Source organism: Topomyia yanbarensis, chromosome 3, assembly GCF_030247195.1.
Source record: "Topomyia yanbarensis strain Yona2022 chromosome 3, ASM3024719v1, whole genome shotgun sequence".
Lineage (NCBI taxonomy): Eukaryota > Metazoa > Arthropoda > Insecta > Diptera > Culicidae > Topomyia > Topomyia yanbarensis.
The window spans coordinates 366,370,649-366,393,814 of NC_080672.1; the positions used below are offsets into that span (position 1 = coordinate 366,370,649).

A 23,166-nucleotide genomic window follows, 5' to 3' on the forward strand; every position below is an offset into this window, starting at 1 on the left:
TGTGTCATTTCCGTCTCCAGTGGTGCTGACTTCGTGTGGAGAGATATGCGTGTGCAAGATAGTGTCAGATAGTGCTGCCGTGATGCCAGAGTGCTTGATTTTTCTATCAACTAACTAATTTCTTTAGGAGTACGTATATCTTATAATCCGTTGGTAAACATTAATCTTCTAACAAACGTTACATGTTCTTGTCCTTTATGAACTCGTAGAGCTCCTCTATTTTGTTCTTCAGCTCTGTCGTGTTGGTCCTCCCAAGCTGCAGTCCTGCTTGGGGTGTGCTATTACCAGTTCTGGGTATAAACGACTGGTTCGGCACAAGGCCCACGGCTCCTTGGAGAGACTGCTGCATTTCATGCTGCTTGTCATTAGTTGAACTAGTTAGCCACCTGCTTCAATACTGGCGATCTCGCAAGTTTTCCGCTTCTTGCGAACACGATTGCCTCTCCGCGTGCTGCTGAGATGCAGTCGTCGTCGTTATTGTTTTTTTCATATTTTTTTTCTGTATTTGTTTTTGTCTCTCCGTGGTTCTCCATTTTGTTGGGTCCCAACTCCGGGCCGCTATCTCCACTCGTTGCACATAGTCGCCTCTCGTGATCCCATGATTATCTATACTACCAAAGCAGCAGGGAAATCATGCAATGGTTGACACTATCCTTCATGGGGAGTAGTGTTCAGAGCCGGATCGGCGTAAATCGGGAATTCTCCAACCGAACCTAGTACCACCAACTAAATGGAGACGAGTTTTGAACGTACCCGGAGACTTGCCAGGGTTTTGTTAGGACGGAGACAGCCGTGCTGTTAGCCCACTCGCCATTTCAAGTCGGTGTCATCCTTCCTTACTCAGGGAATAGAACAGCACGCCTGTCAGCCCGAAGTCGTCGTCCAATTCGAAATCCGTGCCATAATCAGGATGTTACTGGCTTCGATCCTGATGTGCCGGTTGGCGCTCCGGTTGGGCTAAAGTGCTTTTATTGCTAAGATCTTGGATCATTGGAATCTTAGGATCTTAGCAGAAGCGGCACAAACTCGCTTCGTCGGAGCTGCTTACGGAGTTGTGGCTTTTTAGAGGTTTAGCAGAGCTCAATCCAACCCCACCACATCCTAGCAAAACTCCCAAACTCGCAGTAGGGCCGGGGGGGGGGGGTTCGTTAAGCCCTTAGACTCTTGCCTTCGTGTCCCTGCTGCCCCTTGGTCTGAGAGGGTGGCAGGTGAGAGAGGACTGGGAGTTGAGAGGTAGTAGGGGGTACATGGGTAGCTGGAGAGTTCAACACCGAACTTCATATACCTTCCATTTGAGACTAGGCTAGTGAAATTTGGTTGTCAAGTGGCTTTAGATCTGGAATTTGCCCGGAACCCCGGAATTATCGATAATACATTCCAATAATTTTTGATTCGCCATCAGTGATCTAGGCCTGCGAATCGAAGTAAATTGATGTTCATTTCAATAGATTTCAAACCTATGCGGTATTCTGTACCGGTTTATATGAGAAATTCCTATGTGACCGCAATTACCAACCTGTAATTCTGGAACAACCAAAAGTCAGAACTGAATGCAATTCAACAGCAGTCAATGGGACATCTTTCATTTGAAATCAAGGGCCCTATTCTCACAGTCACGTCACTTGGTGACTAGAAGGAAATTTTCTTCTAGTCACTAGGTGACGTGACTGTGAGAATAGGGCCTCAAGTTTGTAAAGATCGGTTAAGAGTTTGCTGGCAAATAGGTGTGACACTAGCTCGGGAACTTGGCGAGTTCGCAGGGAGCATCAAGATCCGTCATAGGTGACCAATGTGGTCGAAACTAGTTTAATTGGTCATTAGTGATCTAGACCCGCAAATCTAAGTAATGTTGAACGTAGTTGAATATGTATTACATTATTCGGACATCTTTTTCTTCTTCTTCTCTGGAACTGTCAGTGACAGTTCTTTTAAAGGGCAGAGTCAAAGAGAATAGTGAAAGAGACGCAGAGTGAAAATCAGTCAAAACGGCAACACTCCCTTTACAATGATTTCAACACTAGAATTTGGCAACCGTTTCCAAAGGCAGCACTTTAAATGACTCCTATTATATTTTGAAAACAAACCTTTTGTCGATCGTTGAATTTGTATATCAAACGATGTGCATTTCGAAACAAAGGGATGAAATAATTCTAAAACTTGTTTTTACTCACACATAGACTCTAGAATGCACCTTACAATCACGATTGCACTAAATTCTGACGAAAATTCAAATTTTTTTTTGATAGATTTACAATACGTATCTCCTCCAACTCAGGCATGAGTAATGTTTATTTACATTGCACGATTGGTCTGCTCAATAAGGTATTTTTGGCTTCACACTATTCGTCTCTTTTCCTATTCTCTTTGGGCAGAGTGACATCGACTATAATGCCCTGTGGTTTTTAGCGAGAGTTGTGCTATGGATTCACCGCTAGTACAAGGCTCCCTCGTTTCCCTCCACAGCAGCCATAGCCCCAACGGCGAGGCCAGTCAAGCCTCTACAGGATTAAGGTGCTAAATATCCATATTAATATTTTTAAGAAATTTACATACTTCCAACAGGGTATCAATATTTTTGTCATTGAACAAATCAGTTAAACTACGAAATCGGCAATCGAACGAGTATTTCGATCTAGTCGTTCCAAACCTTACGCAATGCAACACAATATGCTCTCCGGTTTCGGGTTCGTTACAGATTTCACACATTTCATCATCAACTAATTTCATTTTAGCTTTCCAAAATTTTGACCAATCGTGTCCTGTGATAAGTCTATTCAGCAGCCTTACATTTTGATTACTCAAATTTTTATTAAAGTACCATGCCACTTTATTTACTGTTTGTTGAAATTTATAAAAAGTTTTTCCTTTTTCAGATGAATAATCTCGGTACCACAGATTCGTATTTTCAATTGATTTGATCTTGAATAACCCGAAAGCGTCTGATAGTAATATGCTATTGGACATGGTTATGGACCCGTTGATTGCTGATTTGGCAAGACTATCAGCTATTTCATTCCCTGCAATATTCGTATGGCTAGGAATCCATTGCAATGCTACATTCCATTTGGCTGCTTTCAAGAGTATGTGGTTTACAAGTTGTGGTGTTTTTCCAGATTGTTGAAATGTCCGGAATCGATAATCAAGCATGAGGATTTCGAGTCTGTATAGACTACTGCTAAATTTATTTGTTCTTCATCTATTATAGTAAGTGCCTTATCTATGGCTAAAAGTTCTGCCGTTGTGATGCATGTTTCTGTTTCCAATTTATAAGAATATCTTCTATTATTATAAGCATTGTATATTTCAATTCCACAAATTTTATCGATTTTAGAAGCATTTGAGGACATAACTGTGTCTAATTGTGAACAAATATTGATTTTGGGTAGTGTACTGTTGACGGCTGTAAGTGGCGATATAGATTTGAAAATTTGTTGTTCTTTAATAAAGAGTGATTCTAGATACGTTAATTTTTCGCTATCTGTTTCGTCTTTTAAAGATAATAACTGTCTTGCAACTATATTTTGGTAATTGAATGATCGGGCTATTTCTTTATATGTAACTAATTCGTGTCTATTGTTTAAAGTTTCACAAGCGGCAACGGCAATCAGGGAATTTAAGGGAGTAGTTTTGGTGCAACCGGTAATCATACGCAAGCATTGGTTATTTACCGTACTTAACAATTTTTTGTTGGATTTACTTGCATTGTTAAATATGGAAGCTCCATATTCGATTACACTTCGAAATATTGCTTTGTAAATTAAAATCATAGTTTGTGGGTGGGCTCCATGTTTTAATCCACCGATTACTTTGATCATATTTAGCCTGTCAATAATTTTTAATTTTGTATTTTTTATGTGTATTCCGAAACTCATGTATCTGTCTAAGGTTATTCCAAGATATAGGTGAGATTTAACTGTTTCAATTTTTATGTTATTTATGTTTAAATTTAATTTTCCTATTTTGAAAAAGAATTACTTTTGTTTTACTAGGGTTAATACTAAAATTTAATGTTTCCAATTCTACAGAAATTATATTTATTGCATGCTGTGTTTTATTGTTTAGTGTTTCTAAGTTTTTTGCTTTTATTACTAAAGCAAAATCATCCGCGTACTGTACTAGTATAGCGTCGTCTTCGATCATGCTATGTAGGGCGACAGTATACACATTAAATAACGTAGGTGATAGTACATCACCTTGTGGTAACCCGTTAGAAACAAATCTTTCAATTGTTTGGTTTTTCAAATCGAACGTAATTTTTCTGTTTTTTAAAAATTTAACTATCCAGGACGTTATTACACCAAAGTTTATCAAAACATGTTCGAGTATATCTGTCTTAACAGCGTTAAATGCGTTGGATAAATCTATAAATACTACGTCCGTCAACAACTTGTCTCGTTTATTTCGTTTGATTATGTTTACTAAATAGTTTGAACATGTGATGGTTGACATATTTTTACGGAAGCCAAAGGACGTATCTGGAATTAAATTGTTATCTTCTAAAGTTTTTTGTAATTTAACCAAAACTGCTGAGTTAATGATTTTTGTGAGGACTGGTACTAATGATATTGGTCTTTGACCCTCGATATTTGACGGTTCTTTACCTGGTTTTGGGATTGCTACAATTTTAATGGTCTTTAGAGTCATCGGTAAATAGCAGTCCTTCCAAATGTCATTGAGATGCTTTATAATTGTAGATTTCGTTGCTGGTTGCAGTTGTCGCAAAGTTGAATAAGATATTTTATCTATCCCTGGCGCGGACCTTTTCTTTTTTAAATTTATTATGTCATTAAAACTTTCAAGATTAAGAATGTTTCCTTCCGCACGAAAAGTTGAATCGCCCGTAAAATATGGTTCATTTTTGCCAAAATGTTTATCGAGAAAGGAATTTGCCATGGACTTATCTTCTTGAATTATTTTATTAGAAACAAATTTTCTTCGTTTTCCTGTTAATCTACCGATTTTAAGCCAGAGTTCATTTGATGACATTGTTGGATTGATTTCTTCTACGAACGATTTGAAATTTTCATTTTTTGCTTCCTTTTTAAGTTTGTTGAATTTAGCTTGAGTTCTTTTACATTGTATTAAATTATCAATAGATGAGTTTTTATTGAATTGGGTTCGAGCTTTGTTTTTTTCCTCCCATGCCTGAGACAATTTTTTCGTCCACCAATGTTTCGGTGCATGCTTGTTGCGAATTTTGTTTCTCTCATATATATTTGCTATAGAGTCTTGAAAATCCTGCACACTTTTGCAATTATCCGAAGTTAAGCATTTAATATCAGGGTTAATTTTTTTGAGATTATACACATATTTTCTCTCGTCTGTTCTATTGTGGTTAAAGTTCATTTCAATGATAAGATGATGGCTTCCAATCCCATATTCAAGGGTTTTCCAATCCAAATCTGAGAACAGGTTTGGTGTACATAAACTAAGATCTATTGCCGTTGATTTTCTATTCAACTGAACTGGAATAAATGTTTTGGATTTATCGTTTAGAAGAATTAAATTGCTATCGTTTATTAAGTTCATTACTATTGCTCCTTTCGCATCTGTAAAGTCATTGCCCCAGGCATAGTGGTGGGCATTAAAATCTCCTCCGATCAACACTCTGGAATAAGGCTTTACCAAATCAAAAATTTTTGAAATATCCGACTCTAACTCGGTTTTTAGAATTGAGGGCGCTATATACAATGTGACCATAACCATGTCCAAAGCATATACCTCTATTGCTACTGCTTGAGTAGCGTTTGAGAGTACAGGCATCTTAATTGTTTTATAACCTATTTCGTGCTTAAGATAAATGGCACATCCACCGTAACCATCTACCCTAGAATTTAAGAATCTGTGATAACGAGAGATGTTGTACTTGCTTGTTTGTTCTTGTGATTCGTGTGTCCACGTTTCCGATAAGAAGGCTACTGAATAGTTTTCCACAGTCAATACTCTCTGTAACTCATCCTTATTTTTTGAGAGGCTCTGTATGTTGCACTGCAAAAATCTGAAACGATCCATAAACAAAGAAAAATCTAAAAAATCGATTTCGTATTTCCTGTGGTTACTAATGATTTATGCTATAATGCTATCTAAATTGAAAAACTTTTTAGAATACTCTTTTATCTTTTCCTGAAGCTCTTCTGTGACCCCGGAGCATTGGATCAGGGCTGTGTAGAAGTTTGCGAGTTCACCTCGTACGTTGCGATTCGCCGTTTCCTGGGCGTCTTCATTGGCTTTCCTGACAATGTTGTCCCAGCGTTCTTTTTCGCTAACAGCGAAGGAATTGTTCAACCCAGTTCCTTTTGATGTTCCTTCTGTATCAGGATTTTTTGTTGCGATTCTATTAGCCGTGCTTGTAACTGACTTCTTGATAGCGCCCAAAGATCGTTCCTCTGTTCTGTTGCTATTGTTGCTTCTTTGCTGTTGTTGATTGTTTCGCATTGTGTATCTTCCTGTCGTCATTTGAGCAAACGTGCTTGGTAGTGACGGAAACTCAGCGATATTGGCCAAAACGTCGTACTGATTCTGTGTTGTTATAGGGGTAACAAGCTCGCTTGCCTCTACGTATGTCAAGTTCTTCTTAGACATCATTGTTTTAATGCTTATCTCTCGCTGGCGGGCAGGGCAGTTGGGGTCCGTCGAACGATGATCCGATTTACGACAATGAAGGCATTGCACTTCATTTGGGCACTGGTCTTGTGCAATCCCTTTTTCGATTTGCAGCTTTCTTCCTTGTGTCCGAAGCGATGACAATTGGTGCAGAAGACAAATCGAGAACGTACGGTTGAATTTTTACCGACGTCCCAAACACTTTCATTTTTTCCGGCAAACCGCTTGCACGGAATGTAACACTTACTCGGTTCGAAGCAACTTTCCTTCCATTTACTCGATCCCATCTGTTAAGTCTGTACAGATTTACTATTGGATATACGCATTCATAATCCTGTTCGATTTCTTTCATTTCAATATCCGTCGGAATCCCACCGATCACACCCGTAATACAAACGAGGTGTCGCGGAATGTACACCTTGTATTCTTTTTCCACCAGTGCATCATCGACAACCAGTAGATTTGCTTTGACCCAAGAGTTGAAAAACACGATAATTTTGTTTCGTCCTAGGTATTTCAGCTCAGTGATCGCGTTTCTGTATTTTTCCATTTTTCGCAGAATTGATCCAACCGAGAATTTGTTGATCCGTTTTGTATTGTCGTCCATTTCAATGTACACTCGGAACGGTGCAGCATCCTCAGCTACATACATATAGGATTCACGTGGTTGATCATCCGCCATTTTGTTGGCGTCATTTTTATTCGAGACCTTTCCTTTGTCCGGGGGCAGAACGCGGTCCCCACGCGACGTCATGTTTTTTTTTTTGTATCAAAAACTCTTTCTCTCGGTTTTTCTGTTCAATTCCCGTAAATTAAATTTGTATGCTCAATTCGCGCTTATTCCGCTCCGCAAGATGACAATTTTTATCCCGTAACAATTCGTTTAAATCACGACCCGAAACTAAACGAGAATAAAACCGTACGCACTCGGATATCGCTCCGCTCACGACGGCGTTAACCACTCGTAATGATTCGGACATCATAGGGCTACCAGTTTATATGGGTGTTTGCTGTGTGACCACACTCTTCAACCCGTAACTCCGGAACCGGAAGTCCGATCAATTAAAAATTCAATAGCGTCTTATGGGAGCGTTATACCGTTCATTTGAAACTGAGTTTGTGCAAATTGGTTCAGCCATTTCTGAGAAAATTAAGTGACATTATTTGACACACACATACATACACACAGACATTTTGCGATCTCGACGAACTGAATCGAATGGGATATGACACTCGCCCCTCCGGGCCTCGGTTTGGAAATCTATTTTTGGAGTGATTGCATAGCCTTTCTTTATATGAGAAAGGCAAAAACAATGTGATTAGATGACATTAAAACTTTTTCAGCTGTTAAAAATTAGCTGTTACGTAACGTGATTTTAAATCTATTCGTACTGTCAGTAGATAGTAGATTAACCGGTCGATTATGGTGGAATTGGAATTCATTAGATTACTACTCGACTAACTCATGATAAGGGCATAAAAACCCACTGTAAAAAAACACTGAGGGAAAATTCCGGATCACAGTGTTTGTGCCGGTTATTGATCAAAACAAAAAAAACTGTAGCTTTTAAAAATCAACCAATTCTTTCAGAATAACAAATTAAAAAAAATCGATTTGCCAGTCAGAAATTTTTACGGTACTCGAGACTTGTTCAGTGTGAATCTCACGAAAACCAATACAGAAACTTTATGATTTTTCCTTGTGTCAGATACATTCAGACATTATCAGATACATATGGTAATAACTTAGTTCTATTATTGAGTGCCAAAAACCATTCATGTCGTATTACTCGTATTCATCATTAGTCGCTTTTGCATTTCCTCCTCGAACTCCACCGGATGAACACTCTTTCGATGTGTATATTGTTTATTTTTGGTGAAGAATCGCTCGGGGCAATGATCGCAAGCATACAGATGAACTCCAGTATGTTGCATCGCTGTATGTTCCTACAAAAAATCAATTCCGTTTTATTTGTTATTCGTGTGAAGTAGTTTCTAAACTCACCTTCATATGTCGTCTCATTCGGAACTTCTGATGGCAATAGCTACACTCGTACTTCATTGGGCTGTGAATGCGATGCTTGTGGACATTTAGCGCTTCGCGATTTCGCATCACTTTTCCACACAAATTACATTGGTGAATTTCTTCTAGTCCCGGTTCGATGTGTATGCGCCGCATATGTTTCGTGTGCTGATATTTGTTCGTCAACCACAGCGAGCAAACTGTACACTGAACTCGGTCCTCATGCCGGGTTCCCATGTGTCCTTTCATGTGTGCTTGAAAACATCGTTTATCCCGGAAACAACGAGCACATATTTCACAAACGAAGTCCTGCGCTTCACCGTGAATTGATAAAAGATGTTTCCAAAGTGATCCTGGAGACAACAGTTTGGGACATTTGGGGCATGGTACCGATAGGTGCGCCCGCCTTAGGTGTGCTTTCAGAAGAGTTCTATTGTGAAACATTTTTCCGCACGATTTGCACTCCTCTGGACATGTCTTATCCCGCAAATGGACCTCTCTCACGTGGTCACGCAGTAGCCGTTTAGAATTGCAGTTTTTGCTGCAGATATCACAGCGAAAGATTTCTGGATTCATGTGCCACTGCAGATGCTGAACCATCAAATACTTTTTGTTAAACTTTTTATTGCAACACTTTAGATAGGGTTCCTCGTTGTGCACTGATTCAAAATGCTGTCGTAGGTCCCCGAAGTCATTGAATGATTGTTGACATAAATCACACGATAGATTGAAATGCTCTAGAATCAATTCATCGTCCGTGGGTTTCGCGCTCGAAGTTTTGACTTTTGGTTTGACAATCGGTGTGGCACTTACTTCACGCGATTGTTTTGATGTGTGTACGTCTTTTTGATGTTCTCGTAAAACTCTTTTTGAACTGTAGCTTTTATTACAGATGTCACAACGGAACGCATCTGGATCAAGATGCAACTGAAGATGCTGAACCATTCGAAATTTTCTATAGAACTTCTTTTTGCAGCAATTTAAATAAGGTTCTTCATTGTGAACCGAAACATAATGCTTTCGTTGTTCTTTGAAATCTTTTAGCGGCACCGAACAAAGATCACACGCTAGCTTATGATGCTGAAGTACCAACACCTCAGCGTCCGGTTCCGCTGGTTTCTCAGCTTTCTTCTCTATCTCAACAGGTTTGACCTTTACTTCATCTATCGATTGCTCTCGTTGGCTTTCTCTTGGTAAGCATACTTCTTTCATGTGCTCCCGAAGAACCTTTTTCGAGCTGTAGCTTCTCATGCAAATTTCACAGCGGAACGCATCCGGATTCAGATGTAGCTGTAGATGTTGAACCATGCGGTATTTCTTATACAGTTTCTTATCGCAACACATTAAATAAGGCTCTTCTTTGTGAACCGACACAAAATGTTTGCGCATTTCTACAAAATCTTTCAGCGGAATTGAACACAAATCGCACGACAGTTTGTGGTGCTTAAGAACCATTTTATCAATCAAACTGTTGGTCATCTCACTACTAGCGCGAGGTCTCTTTTTTCTTAGTGTGTACCGTCTAGGTGATGCTTCCTCTTTTCCACTAACTGATTTATTTTGCAACGTCTCCGACGTACTGGCAATATCGTGATCTATTTCCGCTTCACCGACCTCCACTTCAAGTTCTTCTTTCAACTCGAATTCTTCATCCACGCATAGGGTGCCGTCTGACATGTTATCGACAGCAACCCACTCAGTTTCGGGAAGCTCTTTTTTAATACATGCGTCCAGTTCAGTCGCATGGTCGTCGACCTCGTGTGTCAGTAAATTACAAAGGCTCTGCTGATTCTTCTGCACGTTCTCGGCATATTCATAGAACTCGAACACCAATTGTTTACAATTGAGACAAACAAGACTCGGTATTTGCGGGCTGCGGAAAATCTACGAAAGTTGTCCATGAACATGGGTATAGATGATCGCATTTATATTTGACTCGAAACTACAAAAATACTCACGGGAAAGTAAAATATTTTATCGATTTTCCGGCGCATTTCTTCGTCCTCTACTGCTATCGAATTGAGCTCGAAGTTTCCTCCCAAACATAAACGACATGTTCCAGACATTATCAGTTCCAATAATTTTGTTCGGACAATACACAATGTATAATGCAACTATCACTTTTTTATTTTTCCGGCAATGTTTTCGGTATTACTCTTGAAAATGTGAAGTTCATCAATGTACCGATCAAAAACTTTATTTATATCATGAAATAGTTATTGAAATTTACATGTAGACTGTTTTATATATAAAAATCAATTTTCCACTTGTTTATCTCGTTAAATTCTAACAGAATGTAAAAAGTCCAAAACAAATCAAAACGACCGTGTGGCCAAATTATATAATTCAGTGTATCGGTACACACTACCAAAAAAGAACACAAGGCTAACATTAAATGTACCCAGAATTTATGTCGTTTTTGCTTGAAGCGAAACTGAGTCAGTTCCCGAATAGAAATGCACAGTAACAAAACCATGATTTTCACTGTGACAGTACAGTAATTTTACAACAATTTACAGTAAGTTTTAGTGTTATGCTACAATACAAAAACAATAAACTTTAACGTTTTTACAGAAAATTTCAATGTAAAATAGACTTTTACAGTGAAAAAGGGGGGTGGTTATGTATCTTAACATTAAAAAAATCATTTTTTCTCCATACATTTTTTCTCGGAAACAGTAAAATTTAATGTGAATGCACTGTATCAGTTTATTTCTGAACAGTGAAATTTATTGTTACATGAAATTTTATTGTAAATCTACTGTGAGAACTTGGCATCGAACAATTTTGAAACAGTAATAACTATAATATTTATTGTTTTGTGATTGTTTGTAGGGTAAATGCTATTGTAAAATTCTATCCGGGTTTCTAGGTCAGTTTTAACCCCAACTGCTGTCAAAATGTATGAACTGACAGCGGTTGGGGTTAGAACCTGACTCAGTTTCGAGGTCAAGCAAAAACGCCTAAAAAATGTCTCATTCGTAAGCAGAAACCCAGTAAGTCCAGTCGGAAAATAAGCCGGAACTCCAACAAAACATCAACCGAAGTGGATCAGCGTAAAGGCTAGAGGCTACTGTATACCTCGGAAATTTGTTCACGGGATTTGGGCCGGGATTTTGTAGCGGATTTTTGTCACGGAAAATTCTCCACCGTTTTCTCTCCAAACTGTCAAAGTAAAACTTCTGCTGCTTCTAAAAAATAACAGTTACCTCAGAACAGTTTTCGGGCGAAAGGTGTTGCGTACCATCTATGGTGCGTTGCATCAGCTGCTGGAAGAACCCTCCATCGCGCATACCGCAAAAATAGGACGTTTGCGGTGGGCTGGACACGTCGTAAGAATGTCGGACGACGACCCGGTGAAGATGGTTCTTGAGTGCCTATAGACGACCCTAGAGGAACAAGAAGACGGGGCGTACAACGAGCACGGTGGATCGACTAGATAGAGGACGACCTGCGGACCCTTCGAAGACTGCGAGGCTGGCGACAAGCAGCAATGGACCGAGTGGAGTGGAGACGGCTTCTGCATACAGCAAGAGACAACATGGCTCTACCCTGAATGGTAAGGTAAGTACTTCATAACAGCACAGATTTTTAAATGTAATAAAAACATCATTTTTCCTTTCGGAAACAATTCATGTTGAATTGTTTCCGGCCGGAGAATTTTCAAAATCCGTGACGTTTTCCAGAATTAGGTTTACACTTCGAAAATCTTTATTTTTTTGTGTAGACTTTTTTCCGTCGCGAAACGAAACGAAAATCCATCTCCTATTTGAAATGCAACTGTCAAGATAAAACTTCTGCTTGAACTTGTCCACTGGAATACAGACAGAGAAAGAATTACCGGAACGGTGAGAATGAAGAAACGGTGAAAATTCACCTTTTTATTGGAAACACTGAGAAAAGATATGTCCTCGAGCAGGAATCGAACCTGCGATCTCGTAGTCTCTAGTTGGGTGCGTTAACCACTCCGCCATCGAGGAACTGTGATGATGTCATCACATATTCCCAACAGTATCGTGATCACCGCCACAGCCTTCAACACCTCCCAATTGACCTAACGACACCCAATGTCTCCTATAAGCAGATCATCACCTCTCCCTCTCATCGATCGGGCTATATATCTCTCGTTATCTATTTTTAGGTCCAGTGGACTGCGCTCAGGCTCGAGATATTTATTATCACTGTTTGCCTCTTAGCTAACTCAGTCGCCGCCAGACTCTGGCAGTGGGTAGAGCTATGCAGAGGCATGTTGATGTCTGCTCTCAAAGCCTATCGGCAGATGCTAACGATAAATCCAGTCGTTGATGGAATTTATATATCCCTTGTTTTGACGTGAGTGTTTGTTTTTTCCTTTTTCAAGACTTTTTATGAACGTGTCCACTGGAAAGCAGACAGAGAAGGAATTACCGGAACGGTAAAAATGAAGAAACGGTGAAAATTCACCTTTTTATTGGAAACACTGAGAAAAGATATGTCCTCAAGCAGGGATCATCTCGATTCGGTAGATGTTGTGAAGGGGCGATCTGCCAACGATTGATAAATTTCTGGCTGTTCTGTAAAGTTTTACTGATTTTTTTAGCCGTACTGAGTTATGTTAAAATTGGGGAACTATCCGGTAACTAATGAAAATGAGATCGGTAATTTTATATTGGAGAATTAAGTTTCGATAGCGCATTATGCGGAGTACGTCATTTCATTCGTAAATAGCGGAATTGTTAATTACTTCTCAAACACCGTGACAAGCAGAAAGTTAGCAAAAGTTGTGCAAAGCGGAATCGATTCTGACAGTTCGGTCTGCATTTTGCGCGATTTGTTCGAGAATTCTAGCAGAATTCGCTCAAATGCAACAACCGTTTCTGACAGAAGTGGTTAAACTAACCGATGCTGCTCGCTTTTAGCTAAAATCCAGCCAGGAATGTACGGATTTCTGTACGCTACCTGCCTCATCTTTATCAGCTGTTTTGCTCGTTTCGTGCTAAATTCTACCAGATTCGTTAGTTGGACCGACTGATAGATGTCAAAAACTCTCCAAAGGAGACGTGAGTAGTATAATTGGGTCATTAAATGAGAAAAAAAGTCGTTTTTTATTACTTACATCGATAAAGCTGATTTTCGTGATAGCAACAATATTTTTTTCCAACTCAGGAAACGTGATTAATATATTAATATTAATATATAATATTAAAATTTAAAATAAAGAAATATGTTGACAGTCTGGATTTGACACTATAGGAAGGATTTGACATATCGAATTTCACGACAAATGATGCCCTGTCAGAAAAAAGGCATGTTTTCTCGGTTTTCCCGCAGGGTTATTTTTATTTGATATAAACACCATACATTGCATATAGTTTTTTTCATTTTGGGTGTTGTCCTGATAGGCCAGATGTAAACAACTGCAGTTTTCCTATGTATTGCTTGTGGCAGTAAAAACTGGATTCTAACCACACTGCGCACTTACTATTCTTCTATTGAATTCTTCTCATAGACTGGTTAGCTCGACTGGTCTGTCCATGAAAATACCATCTCTATCACTTGAAATACATGTGATTTGACAGCTCGCAGTTTTCAGTAGCAGTTTGATCACTCGCACTTCGAAAGTGCGGAGTCCAGGTTGGTGGGAAGTGCGCAATATGGTTGCCAAGATTACATTAGATTTCCCGCGTGTTTTTTGAAAAGGGCCAATAAGCATGCTGTCAAAATTTACTTTGAGGGGAAATTCCAGACAAACCATTAGTCACCGACAATAAATCTTAGCAGTAGACGAAAGAGAAAACTTTTTTCTTCCATAAAATGTTAACATCCGTTCTCGGCGAGTTACGGTTTGGCCCTAGGGGCAGATCACTCCAAGAATATATAACAAATTTGCATCAAATTAGAAAAAATGCATTTAATTTCCATTTTTACATCAGCTTGGCACTCCCTCGCAGAAAAGTTTGTTTAACAAACGTCCTACGCTGATCCACTTTGTTCGACGTTTTGTTAAATGTAGGGCTAGTTTTTCTGTAGGGTTTTGACGTCTTACACGCAACGCAAACCACATTGCAGGCAACGCAAAAACATTGCACGCAACGCAAAATACATTATGAATTTCTATTTTGATGGAAATAAATGCATTTAATTTCGCTGATTTTTAAAAATGCATCACAAGTGATCTGCCCCAAGGTTTGGCCGGAATTTTCTCTCAAAGTGAATTTTGACAGCATGCTTATTGGCCGTTTACAAAAAACACGCGTGATTTATTTAAAAAAACAAAAAAATCGTTACGTATTACAACGAATTTTTTGGAAATAATGTTATATTATGTATATTGGACCTAAAATTTATCGAATGGAACGGAAAACTATATATAACGAACGTCCTTCATTGGATGATTTTGAAACCAACCGTTCTTAGAGGGTTCATTTGTGTTACTGGAATGGAATACGAACTAGAACCAGCCAGCATTCCGGCTCAACTTTATTGGGTGGTACAGTTGTGATTCGCTGGTTGGACATTTTTTAGCTGGACCGTTTTTAGTTGGACCTCCGCTACTTGGACCATTGTCCAACTAAAAAGCATCTGAATGTCAAAATCTTATGTCAAATTTCCAATGACAATCAATCTAACAATTATTAGAGATGTGAATAGATGCAATTACACTACTAACGTCTCCTTTGGAGAGTTTTTGACATCTGTCAGTCGGTCTAACTAACCAATCAAATTCGTTAGTTGGACAGAGGTGCGGCCCAACCAGCGAATCACGACTGTAGCTAACACCAAAAACCCTAAGGCCGCTTACAGAGTGGCTGCGAGAAGCTGATCAGGGACTACTACTGACAGTAGGGTGCGAGATGCGAGAAATCTGCTTGCAGCATATCAAATGAAGCATGTCAGAGTAAACGCAGGTAGTCGGCGCAGATCCGCTCGGTTTTTACTCTGACATCATCCCTTTGGTTTGCAGCAAGCAGATTTCTCGCATCCTAATATCAGGATCCTGCCCTTCTTAATTTTCTCTACCTGGCCCTGCCGTAATTCTAAGGACTACAGGCGTTCATCGTTACCCGATTACTTTTGCATTCTATTCACAATTGCTAAAAAATAATTGTACCTCAAAGATCGCACCTCAACCAAGAATTCACACTACAAGCTGCATTTAAAAATTAAATTTTATTGTAATTCATGTCTCCCTTAACAATACACGTAGCTATTAGGGTGGGGCAAAATGATCATTTTTTCAGCACAGCACTTTTTTGGTTTCTTGTGGGGTTCCAAACAACTGTGCAAAATTTGGGGTCAATTGGTTTTGACCCGGCGTAGCGCATTGCGTTTGAAATTTGTATGGAAATTAGTATGGGAAAACCAACTTTTTTGCATTTTCAATTTTACAGACTACAATTCTTCCCAGTATGCCAACAATTAGATAGAAGTGTAGTCCAGGATATGCTGAACAACTTTGCCTAAGGATCTATGATGTTAGAATGTCTCTAAACAAGTTATAGCTATTCAAAGTACGATAGATCGAATTAATTGCCAAAAACCTTTTTTTTGCCAACACTGCGGAGGTACCAATGATATTTCATATAGCATACCAGAATAACATCATATATTTTAGATTTACCACATTGGTATGTTTGGATGAATTATTCAAAATCCTTAGCTTGATTTCATGGGCGTAGGAAGTATGGCAATAAGGCGTAGTGGGAGGAGAGGGGGGGGGGGCTTTTATATATGGAAATTTGAGCTGAAATATCTGAAATATTGTCGAGTTAGAATGTTCTGATGAATTATTTTAAAATATTACACAATCCATCAGAGCCCCAATTCAACAACAATTTTTACTTCAGGTAATCGAACAGCATCGAAAAAAGCATCCAATCAAATCAAAGTGCGTATTAAACTGAAATATAATCAATGCAATCCTCTGACATATCAACTTGACATCAGTTGATTCAGTCTGCAACTTTACTTCAATTTATATAAGTCGAAGCAGAATGATACAGTATGCTTCGTTTCATCGTTACTAATATGCATAGGAATATGCGCAAATGTTTTAAAAAAATTCATCTGAACATTTCAACTCTATAATATTTCAGTTATGGCAGTGCGAATTTCTATATGTTGAAGCCCCTCCCCCCCCTCGCTACGCCCTATTCCTCAATCACCCACGCCCATGAAATTGAGTTAAGGATTTTGAATAATTCATCCAAACATACCAATGTGGTAAATCTAAAATATATGATGTTATTCTGGTATGCTATATGAAATATAATTGGTACCCCCGCAGCGCTGGCAAAAAAAAATTTTGGCGATTAATTCGATCTATCGTACTTTGAATAGCTATAACTTGCTTTAGAGACATTCTAACATCATAGATACTTCGGCAAAGTTGTTCAGCATATCCTGGACTACACTTCTATCTAATTGTTGGCATACTGGGAAGAATTGTAGTCTGTAAAATTGAAAATGCAAAAAGTAGGTTTTCCCATACTAATTTCCATACAAATTTCAAACGCAATGCGCTACGCCGGGTCAAAACCAATCGACCCCAAATTTTGCACAGTTGTTTGGGACCCCAAATGGAACCAAAAAAGTGCTGTGCTCGGTTGATGTGGTTATGATTACGATTTTCCATATAACAATGCCCCACCCTAGTAGCTATATCGTCATTCAGGACTTTTATTCATGAAATGTTGATGTGTATGAAAAGTAGCCAGATCAGATTCATCAGCAATGTTTTTATCCCGTTTGTAAATATTATGAACGATCTCAAAAGGGCGAAAGAGTTTTTTTGTAAACAAACTTGTTTCGCTCATTAGTCCGCTGCAGAGTGGAATTTCATGAAAAAATATACGTTAATGTTAATTTTTGCCCTTCGTAGAAGTAATTTCAATTTTTTTTGCTTTGAAATTATAGTAAACAAAGAGAAACCATCAAAATAAGTTTTACCACAGAGAACAGACATATAAGCTGGAACAAATTTTTCCGAAAAACCTGTGTAAACATTTAAATGAAAATGCGTTGAAAATCACCATCGCATACAGGTTCGCATGCATGAGTCACCATTGTATCCAAGTTTGCACACAAATCCCGTATAGCGATTGCTGGCCGATCGAAGCGCCGCCAAGTGGCAAGTTGCTACTTGCTGTTGTCATTTCAAAGCGACAGTTTTATTTCTTACACAAGTTGAAAACTTTACTTGTATGTCAGTTCTCAGTGGTTTTACAAATCTTATTCGCCCTTTTGTAAATTTAATATCGAAATTACCCGGTCAGCGTGGCAAGCAGAAAGTTAGCAAAAGTTGAGCAAAGCGAAATTGATGCTGGCAGCGTTTCTGCGAGCATTTTGCGCGATTTGTGCGAAAATTCTGGCAACGAATTCGCTCAAATGCAACAACCGTTTCTGACAGAAGCGGTTAAACCAACCGATGGTGCTCACTTTTATCCAGAATCCAGCCAGAAATGTGCGGCCAAGATCTCTGCACGGTTCCTGCCACATCTTTGTCAGATGTTTTGCTCGATTCGTGCTAAATTCTACCAGGTAGGAATTGCCAGGATCTTTGCACAGTTTCTATCCGAGTTATGCCAGGGTTTAGCTCGGTTCCTGTCAAAATTTGCCAGAAAACGCGAGCGAAGCCAAGTTCGCCCTAGCTCAACTAACCCCACAGGATACGCGCAGAAATCTGACAGGGCTGCCAAACCAAGACTTACAAAAATCTAGCAGAGCGGTCTCTGCCAGAAAATTTGCTCACTGGGTAGCTACGCGATTGTCTGCCAAAAACTGAAGCGGGAATTTTTATTACTCATTCCAGGTTTATTATATCGCGTTATTTACTTATCATTAGGTTGATTTATAGCAGTGTGTAGATAGATGAAGTAAAATCTGTCATGGCTGATGGCCAATAACAACACAATCGTTTGTGAACATTTTGTGATAAATATTTCCCAAAGCATTGCAAACATTGTGGTATAACGTAAATAACAATCCCTTTCTCTTCTGAGGCACAAACGCTCCAGACAAATCAAGAATATGTTTTTGGTTGTTTAAAACGTGTTGCATAACAAAATCCTGCTATTCGACTTGTATGCTGCCTACAAGCAGTAATCTAAAAATATTGTGAAGTCCGACCTCATCCGGTACCTAACCCGGTCCAAATGAACATGGCTGAAATGTGCCGATTATGTCTGCGTCAGAAATCTGACACAATTCTTGTGGCGATGGAGGATGACGAGTTACGACAGAAAATCGATCGAATTTTCTACTTTCAGGTTTGGTTTTTTTTTCATTTGCTAATAAACGTATAATTATCAGCGATTTACAGGTCATCCGAAATCAGGACGTTCCCAGTTTGGTCTGTGATGCTTGCAAACACACGGTTATTGGATTCTATGAATATGCCGAACAGGTATTGAAGAACCAGCAATTCCTACGCGCTACGCTAGTTCCATCTACTTCAGCGACGTCACTCGGCGCTATCAGTTCTCAGGAAACACTTGGATTAGATCCTAGTGTTGCTGATTCTTCGATCAAGCTTGAGTATGCTGTTAAGAAAGAACCGGACGAAACGGAGTGGGTCGCCGTTGACACATACTGCGAAACTACGATTGGTGCAATGCAATCCAATCACGGCGAGCTAAACACCGTGGCTGATTTAGATGATGTGGATATTGATTTCAAGGAAGATCACGATTGGAAACTAAATGATTCTGCTGAGGAAGAGGAGGATGAAGAATCGGAAGATTCACTGTCAGATGGCGACGAAGATTGGAATGACGATGAAGAGTCTATGGAGGATACTAAACCTAAACGAAAATATACTCCTCGAAAGCATAAAAAGTCGAACGCTGTTAAACCGGAAAAGAAAGAATGTAAGCCAAGGCAAAGACAAGAGGGACCAACGATAGACGAGTTGGTTCTGGAACATTATAAATTATCGTGCGATTTATGTGCGGAGCCTTTGGAAGATTTCACCGATCTTCGCAAGCACTACAAATATGTTCACGATCAACCGGGATACCTGAAGTGTTGCAATAAGAAAATTTTCAAAAAATGTTGGATGGTTGAGCACATCCAGCTGCACCTGAATCCGGATGCATTCCATTGCGATATATGCAATAAGAGCTACAGCTCCAGTAAGGTTCTTAAAGAACACACCAAAGAAGTTCATTCTCCCAATGAGAACCGCCCGTTCAAGTGTGAAACCTGTTTGAAACCGTTCGTCTCGCATGCACACCTGAACGCCCACGTAATGGTTGCACACGGGTCGGTTCCTTGTCCCCAGTGTCCAAAGGTTCTCGCATCCCAGGGTTCACTCAAAAAACACCTGGTGGCAATGCACGGCGATGGTGAGCAGTACGTTTGTGACGTGTGCGCTAGGGTTTTTCGATCCAAGCAGTGTTTCGATACACACGTCAAAGGTCACTTGGGCACTCGGCTAGAGAACAAAGTCCAATGCAGCGTTTGTTCCGTTTGGCTCACGGATAAGTACTGTCTGACGAAACATGTTCGCCGGATGCACGTCGCGCCGGATCTACCGCTGTCGTGTGAACTGTGTGGTAAGCAGGTTCGTAATCAGGATGCCCTGAACTGCCATATGCGACGGACGCATACGGAAAGTCGGTTCGAGTGTGACATTTGCCACAAAAAGTTCAAACGACCACACCACATGAGAGTAAGATTGCTGATTTTTAGCTGAGATCCGGGGGAAATCTGATTTTGATATATCTGTCTTTTTAGGAACATGTTGCAATTCATCACACCGGAGAGGATCTGTATGGTTGCAATCACTGTCCGGAGCGGTTCAACACTAAAAACAAGCAGTACATGCACCGAAAGACTGTCCATCCAGTTGAGTGGGAGGAGGAAATGCGCAAACGGATCATGAAGGTTGCGTGAATATAGGCGGGCCTTTCTCTTGTGTGATTATACTTTTTTCTCAAAGATTTTTGATGTGGCAGTGGATTGAAATTATCTAATAAAACTTTGTCAGTGAGGTACATGTCTGTCTGTATTATATGTGTTTGGATGTTATGCGCCAGAAAATATTTTATGACGGAATGGTATATCATTTTTGAGGTTAAAGCGCTTGCCTCAAAGTAGATACCGTATAAGAACAAAAATTCAATTTTAATAACTAAATTTTAAGAATTTAAATATTTTTTTCCCGATTGTGATCATAAGCGAGAATTTGTATCAAAATTTAAAATAAAGACTTAAAGCAAGCTCGACGAGGAGGCAGAATTAGTCCTATTGATATGCTCTTTCCTTTTTCGAGTCAGCTTACCTGAAATCATATACACATCGCTGATGCAACAGACTCTTAAAAGTATATACGCTACATACCGATTCACCCTGGTTAATAGTAATACAAGACGTAACGATCCACTGTTGAAGAAACATCGCGCAAATAAAATGTGTAGCAGCCAGTGCAAGACAAAAGCGGAAGTGAAGCAGTTCCTCGATACATCTTCCTGCCCGATAACCCCCGACGAGACGACGCTCCAGTTGATCAAAAAACGGCGACGCGTTGGTGTATTCTCCGGTCGGAAGCGTGACTACAAAGGATGGCGTGCACGGTTGCTCACGCATCTGGATCAGCTACAGTTAAGTCACACACTGCAGCGTATTCCACCGGAAGAGCAGTTTGCTCGGGAGACAAACGTGAATGCGGAGCAGCGTGCGCTTCAGGACAGATTGTACCAGCAAAGATGCGAGCAGGACTGTGAGGCAATCGATGAGTTCTGTACGTCGATTGCAGGTAAGCCATTGCAAGAAATAACGAACTGTACATACGCCAAGCAGGTACTAGACACGCTTGATGAAATTTATTTTAATAAAAACTGATCAAGTGGTTTACTAATAATAAGGACAAAATGGAGAGTGAATGAAATAAATAGAAAAAAACCTATTCTTTTTCTGTTTTCATACCGATGTTAACCAGAAAATTTGCACATAGCCTTATGTCGATTTTGCATGAAGCGAAACTAAGTCAAACTGTTGTTAAAATATAAGGACGACGGATAGCGGTTGGGGCCTTTTATTGGCGACACATTTGTAGATTTCTTCAATAATTACGGTGCTCGAACGAAGCCTAGGACCGGATTTTTTTCTCTTATCCAACTTGTCTAAATTGGCAGGGCGGGCATAGGACCAACGAAGTCAATCGCTGTACCTGCCCTGGTCAATTCGTCAACCCGCCTTGTCTGGGTACCAGGGCAAGGTAAATAGTGTTGACAATGCTTAGTACTTCGATTTAGGTTCGGCACGCGATTCTTAACTTAGACCGTGATTTGGCCGAGCTAAAAGCAGCCTAAATATCGGAGCGGAAGTTTATTACTTTGCCGGACAAGCTCTGCCGTAGGGCCTCGCACATGATCGCGAAAATTTCTACTTGGAATACAGTACAGTCGTGATTCGCTGGTCATTTGTCATTCGGTCCAACTAGCGAACCAAATTCGTTAGTTGGACAGAGGCTGTGGCCCAACCAGCGAATCACGATTGTACAGTATCTACCTAGTGAGTGGGACTGTTCCAATCTCATTTCACAACAGTAGACACCAGCACCACCCTAGTAAGAATTCTGGTTCTATGATAGTTTTATAGCCACTCATGAAACTTATACGCTATTGAAGTATCTCAAAGGCGCCACGCGCGCGTCATCTCGTGGTGAGCGCGTGCAATAGCTTGGGTCAGCTGTATCATTGTAGCTATGATTTACCGCCAAAATACTGTTCTTTATTTTTGTTGTTAATCAAAATTTTATCACAAGGTTGTGAAAAAAAACTTTCTCGTAAAATGAATTTGGTTATAAAAAATCACTTTCAAGCTGTAAAACTAGATTCTTTTCGTCGTAAATCTATTAATAAGGGACATCGCCTTGTAAAAAGTTTTCATGTGAGTGGTGTGATTGAAGAACGAGAAGAACATGGGACTTTTATTATTGGGATTGTTCTTCGCGAAACACCTGGAGCTGCCAGTACACGAAGAAATGAAAATTTATACTTTCCGAAAATAGAGGTGGGTATAGGAATTACGTTTCTGATGTAAAATAAATATGTAGCGAAAATTCCTATGTTGTCAAGTATAACAATAATTGCAATACTGTTTCAAGAATTTTAAAATTTCTATTATTTTACAGGTAGATGACGACAGATCAATTAAAATACTGAATGCACATGCAAAGCTGGAAAAATTTTCTGCAAACACGCTGCTGCAGTTTGCGTGTATGTAAATGAAGAAAATACTTATTCCAAAACTAACTTGCCAATGATATGAAACAAACCACCAGAGGCTCAACTAAAAAGATACAGCAAAGGTGCGACGATTGATGAAATTCTAGCGAAGAAGGAAAACAACAATCACATTGTATTTAAAAAGAATGTTTCAAAATTCGGGTACTTGAAAAATATTGGTGCAATTCTTAACGAGGAATGTGCTATTTCTGCTATGGTTGCAGCAGAAACTGAATTTTTGATTCCAAACCAAGAAAGGGAACGAGAGAAAAACAAGAGAATTTGAACTGCGACAGTTGTTGTCGAGCCTGCTGGAACAACAATTCAAAG

General features: G+C 39.5%; 2 protein-coding genes across 2 annotated transcripts; one reads left to right on the forward strand and one right to left on the reverse strand.

Moving 5' to 3' along the window:
• Positions 1 to 8,052: 8,052 nt before the first annotated feature.
• Positions 8,053 to 10,919, reverse strand: LOC131688463 (zinc finger protein 62 homolog). The gene is made up of 3 exons (XM_058972740.1): positions 10,585 to 10,919; positions 8,609 to 10,510; positions 8,053 to 8,550 (listed from the first exon to the last, which is right to left on the reverse strand). Exons 1-3 carry the CDS (start codon positions 10,690 to 10,692, stop codon positions 8,380 to 8,382), a joined length of 2,181 nt encoding a protein of 726 aa, XP_058828723.1. The 5' UTR covers positions 10,693 to 10,919; the 3' UTR covers positions 8,053 to 8,379.
• Positions 10,920 to 18,466: 7,547 nt separating this feature from the next.
• LOC131688465 (transcription factor grauzone-like) lies at positions 18,467 to 20,615 on the forward strand. The gene is made up of 3 exons (XM_058972742.1): positions 18,467 to 18,873; positions 18,927 to 20,276; positions 20,342 to 20,615. The coding sequence occupies exons 1-3, from the start codon at positions 18,760 to 18,762 to the stop codon at positions 20,498 to 20,500; spliced, it is 1,623 nt and encodes a 540-aa protein (XP_058828725.1). The 5' UTR covers positions 18,467 to 18,759; the 3' UTR covers positions 20,501 to 20,615.
• Positions 20,616 to 23,166: the final 2,551 nt, after the last annotated feature.

Excerpts from the sequence above, each read along its gene's own strand:
- LOC131688465 (XM_058972742.1), top strand. The coding sequence starts at position 18,760 with ATGAACATGGCTGAAATGTGCCGATTATGTCTGCGTCAGAAATCTGAC. Across the intron at positions 18,874-18,926 it reads ATCGAATTTTCTACTTTCAG|GTCATCCGAAATCAGGACGT; the intron begins GTTTGGTTTTTT and ends AGCGATTTACAG. Across the intron at positions 20,277-20,341 it reads AACGACCACACCACATGAGA|GAACATGTTGCAATTCATCA; the intron begins GTAAGATTGCTG and ends CTGTCTTTTTAG.
- LOC131688463 (XM_058972740.1), bottom strand. The coding sequence starts at position 10,692 with ATGTCTGGAACATGTCGTTTATGTTTGGGAGGAAACTTCGAGCTCAAT. Across the intron at positions 10,511-10,584 it reads ATAAAATATTTTACTTTCCC|ATTTTCCGCAGCCCGCAAAT; the intron begins GTGAGTATTTTT and ends CAACTTTCGTAG. Across the intron at positions 8,551-8,608 it reads GAATGAGACGACATATGAAG|GAACATACAGCGATGCAACA; the intron begins GTGAGTTTAGAA and ends GATTTTTTGTAG.